General features: G+C 51.0%; 1 protein-coding gene across 1 annotated transcript in view; it reads right to left on the bottom strand.

Moving 5' to 3' along the window:
• RDH8 (retinol dehydrogenase 8 (all-trans)) overlaps positions 1–6,205 on the bottom strand; it is a 26,614-nt gene that overhangs the window by 8,041 nt on the left and 12,368 nt on the right. The window contains exon 3 of the mRNA XM_015416333.1: positions 3,708–3,887. Coding sequence (XP_015271819.1) covers positions 3,708–3,887 — 180 coding nt within the window. The remainder of the gene's footprint in view (positions 1–3,707; positions 3,888–6,205) is intronic.

Raw genomic sequence — 6,205 nt, 5'->3', positions numbered from 1 at the left:
TGGCAGCCGAACTGCGCATGTGTGCGCATGCGCAGTTCGGACGGGAGCCTGGATTGCTCCGGACGACAGGCGCGCCGGTGATCCCGCGGCCGCGCTTGATGCGGCGTTCCAGGTAAGTCCTCCTCTGTAGGTGGTTCTCTTTTGCAGCGGGTTTTCCGGCTTTAGGGACGGGTGCGCGCCGCTTCCCAGATGTTGTGGTGAGATCGAGCCCGTTTGCTGCGCCCCCGATCTGTCCCTCTCCCGGGCCAAAACCTTCCGTGTGACCGGGGCCTGAAGATCAATTATGACAGCAGGAGATTGCCAGGTGCCGCCTGGAGGTTGGCAAGCCTAGTTATTCTTCATTCATAAGTTTTGGCTGTAGCGGGCCTTGATCCAGGTTGGGGCAGCCGCACACGGGGTTGGGGGGTTAGCTTTCCCCCCAACTCATCTTCTTATCCTCAGAGCACAAACAGATATAATAACGAGCATTCTCCCAGCAGAGCAAAGAGCAGCTGCATGAGGAATTCTGAATTTTCTATTCATCTTTTTTTTTTTTTTACTAAGAAAAAGGGTTCCAAAGATCCAGCCAGGGATCTCTTGGTGCGTCATCCGGTTTAGCCCTGGAGTTTAAAAAATCCAAGTTCCTGTCTGCATACGGTCATTACTAAACTTGGTATTTGGTGGGTGATCTAAGCAAAGAGAAAACCAGTCCCTGCCCCAAGGAGCATATAGAATAATAGAATGTTAGACTTGGAAGGGACCTTGCAGGTCATCTAGTCCAACCCCCTGCACTCTGCAGGAGCATAGCCAAAAGATAGCCCTACAACATACCCGAAAGATGGTCGTCCAGCCTCTGCTTGAAAACCTCCAGTGAAGGAGCATCCACCACCTCCCGAGGCAGACTGTTCCACTGCTCAACCACTCTTACAGTTAGGAAGTTTCTTCTGATATTTAGCTGGTAACGACTCCCTTGTAATTTCCACCCATTAGATCTAGTCTTGCAGTCCGGAGCAAGAGAGAATAGATCCGCTCCATCTTCTACATGACAGCCCTTCAAATATTTGAAGACTGCAATCAGGTCCCCTCTAAGCCTTCTCTTTCCCAGGTTAAACAGACCCAACTCTTTCAGCCTTTCCTCGTAAGACTTGGATTCCAACCCTCTCACCATCCTGGTTGCCCTCTTCTGGACACATTCGAGCTTGTCAACATCCTTCCTAAAATGTGGTGCCCAAAACTGGACACAGGACTCCAGGTGGGGCCTGACCATAGCAGAATAGAGCGGAACGACCACCTCCCTTGATCGGGACACAATGCTTCTGTTAATGCATCTTAAAATTCCATTAGCTTTCTTCACAGCCACATCGCACTGCAGGCTCATGTTTAGCTTGTGATCAACCAGAACACCCAGATCCCTTTCACATGTGCTGCTGTCAAGCCAAGTCTCTCCCATTCTATATCTGTGCCTTTGATTTTTTTATGCCTAAGACTTTGCACTTATCTCTATTGAAATTCATTTTATTTGTCTCAGCCCACTATTCCAGCCTATCTAGATCATTTTGAATCCTGACTCTGTCTTCTTCAGAATTAGCAATCCCACCTAGCTTCGTGTCATCTGCAAATTTGATAAGCATCCCCTCTATGCCTTCCTCCAGGTCATTTATAAAAACATTGAACAACACTGGGCCTAGGACGGAGCCCTGCGGCACTCCACTCGAGACTTCCCTCCACGTAGACGCAGAGCCATTTACGAGCACTCATTGGGTACGATTTTTCAACGAACCGTGAATCCATCCAACAGTTGCACCATCCAGCCCACACTTAACCAGCGTATCCCCAAGGATATCATGAGAAACTTTGTTGCAAAGGAACATGGTCACAGTGAAGGAGACAACCGAGAAGCAAAGGATGAATTTGAGCCAGTGGAGACACGCAGAGTCGATGAGCCTGTCCCTTTTTCATGCAGTGTTTTTGACACAGTCGGGAGTAATTTCTAGCTTGCACATGCAGCGGTTTCAGTCCTGAGGTGATTGTAACACTACAGGGGGAGGTGGGAGGGCGGAATCACACAACTGATGGTTCCCATGTGACTTTAAAAAACTGCCTTCCACTTAGAAAGTTGTACAGTAGAGACCTGGCTGGGCTAGAACCTTCCCGCCCCCAGGTGTTGGTGGTGTTGTTGTTTTTAAATGGCATAGAGGTGTGTGTGTGTTTTCAAAGCATGGGAGAACATTCAAGACTGGGATCTCACGCACAGTGTTGAAAGCGGTACCATCCACTTTATCACCCCATTCTGCAGAATATATTAAAAAGCTGGCTTTTAGAGAATGAGAGGGGAGTTCTTTGAGGGTCATTAAATGAAGTCTGGGGGACAGAAGGGGGCACGGTACAGAAGAAGAAGAGAAGCAGAGATTGGCTTTATACTCCTGCCCTTCACTACCCAAAGGTGTCTCAGAGCGGCTTACAAACTCCTTTCCCTTCCCCTCCCCACAACAGACACCCTGTGAGGCGGGTGGGGCTGAGAGAGCTCTTGACAGAAACTGCTCTTTTTCAAGAACAGCTCTTATTAGAGCTACAACTTGCCCAAGGTCATCCAGCCAGGTGCAAGTGGGGGAGTGGAATCAAACCCGGTTCTCCCAGATTAGAGTCCGCGCGCTTAACCACTACACCAAAGGGCAACTAAAATGATTAAGGGGGATGGAAGAAGAGGAGACTGGATTTATACCTTGCTGCTCTTCATGACCCGAAGGAGCCTCAGGACGGCTCACAAACTCCTTTCCCTTCCCCGCCCCACAACAGACACCCTGTGAGGTAGGCGGGGCTGAGAGAGCTCTTGACAGAAACTGCTCTTTTTCAAGAACAGCTCTTATTAGAGCTACAACTTGCCCAAGGTCATCCAGCCAGGTGCAAGTGGGGGAGTGGGGAATCAAACCCGGTTCTCCCAGATTAGAGTCCGTGCACTTAACCACCACACCAAACTGGCTCTCATAGAATTGGTACTTGGAAGGGAGACCGCCGAGGAAGACGCTGCAGAGGAAGGCAATGGCCAATCACCTCTGCTTCTCACTTGCCTTGAAAGCCCCTGGCTGGGGTCACCATAAGTCGGCTGCAACTTGACGACACTTTATGCACGCACAGATAGGGATGCCAGCCTCCAGGTGAGGCCTGGGGACCCCCTGGAACTACAGCTCATTTCCAGACTATAGAGATCAGTTCCCATGAAGAAAATGGAGGCTTTGGAGGATGGACTGTATGGCATTGTGCCCCACTGAGGTCCCTGCCCTCCACAGTCTCCATTCCCAAATCTCTAGGAGTTTCCCAACCCGGATCTGGCAACCCTACCCCCAGGCCTATAGCTTGTGGCTTTTGGGGGAAATTTTTTTTTGGGGGGGCGGAAGTTCCCAGTGCAGAAAGAAAAGCCATTTAGCCAATAGACCTGGCAACTCTACATACGGAGCCTCCGTGTACCCGTCAACACCAGGCAATGGAGTAAAGCATTATCAAACGGACATCTTGCTGTCCGTGCCCGTGAGCTTCCTCGAGGGATACCAAGTTGGCTGTTGTTCAAGTGCTGGGAAGAAGGGACCCTTGGCCTGTTCCAATTTAATCGGCTGCTTTTTAATGTTCTTATGAGACCTTCCAAGGCAGCAAAGGAACTGGAGAAGGCTGTAGCCAAAAGAAGACCAAAGCCAAAAGAAGGCGCCGGTGCGAATGCGACCTAACCGGCTTACCTTGCAAACCCATGACGCTGCTGATGACCACAATGTGGCCGCTCCTTCTCTTCTTCATGTCGGGGAGGACCTCCTTAATCATCCGCACCACGCCAAAGAAGTTGGTCTCCATGACGGCCTTCATCTCCTCTATCGACTGGCATTCAATGGGCCCGATGAGGCCTACCCCGGCATTGTTGACTGCAAGAGGTGGCCAAGAGATCTGGTTTAACCCCCTCATCAGCCAAGGAAAGAAAACACCCAATGGAAATAGGCAACGAAGGAGCCACGAAGGGGTAGGGTGCCAACTTGCAGGTAGCGGCTGGAGATCTCCTGGGGTCACAAATGACCTCCAGGTGACAGACTTCAGTTCACCTGGAGAAAAGGGCCCCTCCCTCAACCTTGCCCTCTCCAGACTCCACCCCCCAAATCTCCAGGTATTTCCCAACCTGGAGCTAGGAGCCCTAAAGCTCAGATGTTCTGCAAAGCCATGGTTTAATTAAACTGACAGTTAGTGTGATTGAACACGGGTTACTCCACTAGCTATGTTAGTTTTAGGGTCTGTCACCCACGGGATTCAGTAAATTAACCAGGGTTCATTTCCTGCCGGAGCGCTCTGAAGCAGTGCTCTGGCAGTAGGAAGGCCTGGCCCCGCCCCCCGCCTGCCCGCAGAGAGACTAAGGGGGGGATTTAAATGCCTGGATTTCCTGCTTGATCTTCTCCACCTGGAGAAGATTGGGCAGGGAACCCAGGCATGTCTGTCTCCCTGCCTTTCCCTTCTCCAGCCAGCTCGCCGTGGCGGGTTGGCTGGGGAGGGGAAGGGGAGGCAGGCAGACATGGCTCCCCTTTCCCTTAGCTTCTCTGCTTTTGGAGAGAGACTCAGGGAAGGGGGGGATTTAAACTCATTTGCATATGCCTTAACTCATTTTAAACATGCCTGCCCTCTGTCAGGGGGTGTGGCATATGCAAATGAGTTACACAAATAAGTTCCTGCACCTCTTTTTCTAGGAAATGATCTGTGATATTAACCACCATTACTTGTGTGCAGAGGTCTTGTTCCAAATTGCCTCCCCCATCACAGCGGATTTAAATTTGGTTTCTGCCCAACATGGTCACCAGCCTGGGTTTTCCCCAGCTCCGCTACCGATTTCCCCAAACCTGCTTCAGTACAATATTTCTGGGAAGATCATACTGGTAGGTGGATGTGAACTGTGACTCACTGAAGAGCCAGGATGGTGTAGTGTTTAGAGTGTCATATAACAATCAGCGAGACCCAGGTTCGAATCCCCACTGTGTCGTGGAAGTTTGCTGGGTGATCTGTCACTCTCCTTCAACCTAACCTACCTCCTAAGGCTGTTGTAAAGATAAAATGGAGGAAAGGAGAACAATGCTGTAAGTCATTTTGGGTTCCCATTGGGGGAGGAGGAAGAAAGCAGGTTATGAATAAATAAATACAATAAAGCATCATTAGGTCCCCACTGCTGGACCTCCCGATGGCACCTGGTGTTTTTAGCCACTGGATGGGCCATTGACCTGATTCAACATTGGCTTCTCTTTTGTTCATATGTTCTTTCTTATTATGTTTATACGGGGATGCATTATGGTTGCCAGCTCCAGATTGGGAAGTACCTGGAGATTTTTGGGGGTGGAGCCTGAGGAGGGTGGGGTTTGGGGAGGGGAGGGACTTCGGGGGGGTACAATGCCATACAGTCCACCTTCCAAAGCAGACATTTTCTCCAGGCAAACGGATCTCTGTCACCTGGAGATCAGTGGTAATCCCCCAGCTACAACGTGAAGGTTGGCAACCCCAGGATACATGGAAACTCTGGCTATGTTTGACCTCTGAAAAGCCTCTTCGTGCAATAGGAACCATCAAGTGGTAAATCTTCATATATGGAACACCTTGCAGCAGAGGTCATTTCGGGGGGGAACGCAGGGGAACGCAGTTCCCCCGGGTGAGGTACGGGAGGGCAGGGCACATGACGAAGCCCCGCCCCTGCTTCCGGCCGCCCCGCTTCCGGCCCTCATTCAGCCAGGAGGAGGCAGGAGAAGAGGGAGGGTAAGTTGCTTCCTTCCCCTGCCTTGCAGTAAAAACTTGTGAGCAAGCTAGCCTGTGATTTCCAGGCAGTCGGACAGGTAAGGGAGGGCATTAAAGTCCCTCAGTCCAGTAGAGCAGACGATAGACTAGCTAAGTACAACCAGGGCTTTTTTTTGTAGAAAAAGCCCAGCAGGAACTCTTGGGGAGGGGAAAGTTTAGCGGTGGGTCTAGGCAGAACATCAAGGGAAGGGCCCTGAGAAAGAAGATGGCTCGGTGCCCTTCCAGCCTACGACCCATCCCAAGGGAGGTCAGCAGTGGGGCTCAGAAGACGAACCCCTCTCCGTCATTGGTGTTCTGCAACGCCAGGTCCATCAACAACAAGACGACAGTCCTTCGGGACTTCGTCATGGAACAGCAAGCGGACCTGGCGTGCATGACTGAGACCTGGGTGCGGGACGGGGAGACAGTTGCTCTCTCCCAA

The sequence above is a fragment of the Gekko japonicus genome, unplaced genomic scaffold (assembly GCF_001447785.1).
Source record: "Gekko japonicus isolate JY-2015 unplaced genomic scaffold, Gekko_japonicus_V1.1 scaffold875, whole genome shotgun sequence".
NCBI classification, from domain to species: domain Eukaryota; kingdom Metazoa; phylum Chordata; class Lepidosauria; order Squamata; family Gekkonidae; genus Gekko; species Gekko japonicus.
The sequence above is the reverse complement of the archived record's forward strand: the minus strand, read 5'-3'. Positions and strand labels throughout refer to the sequence as shown.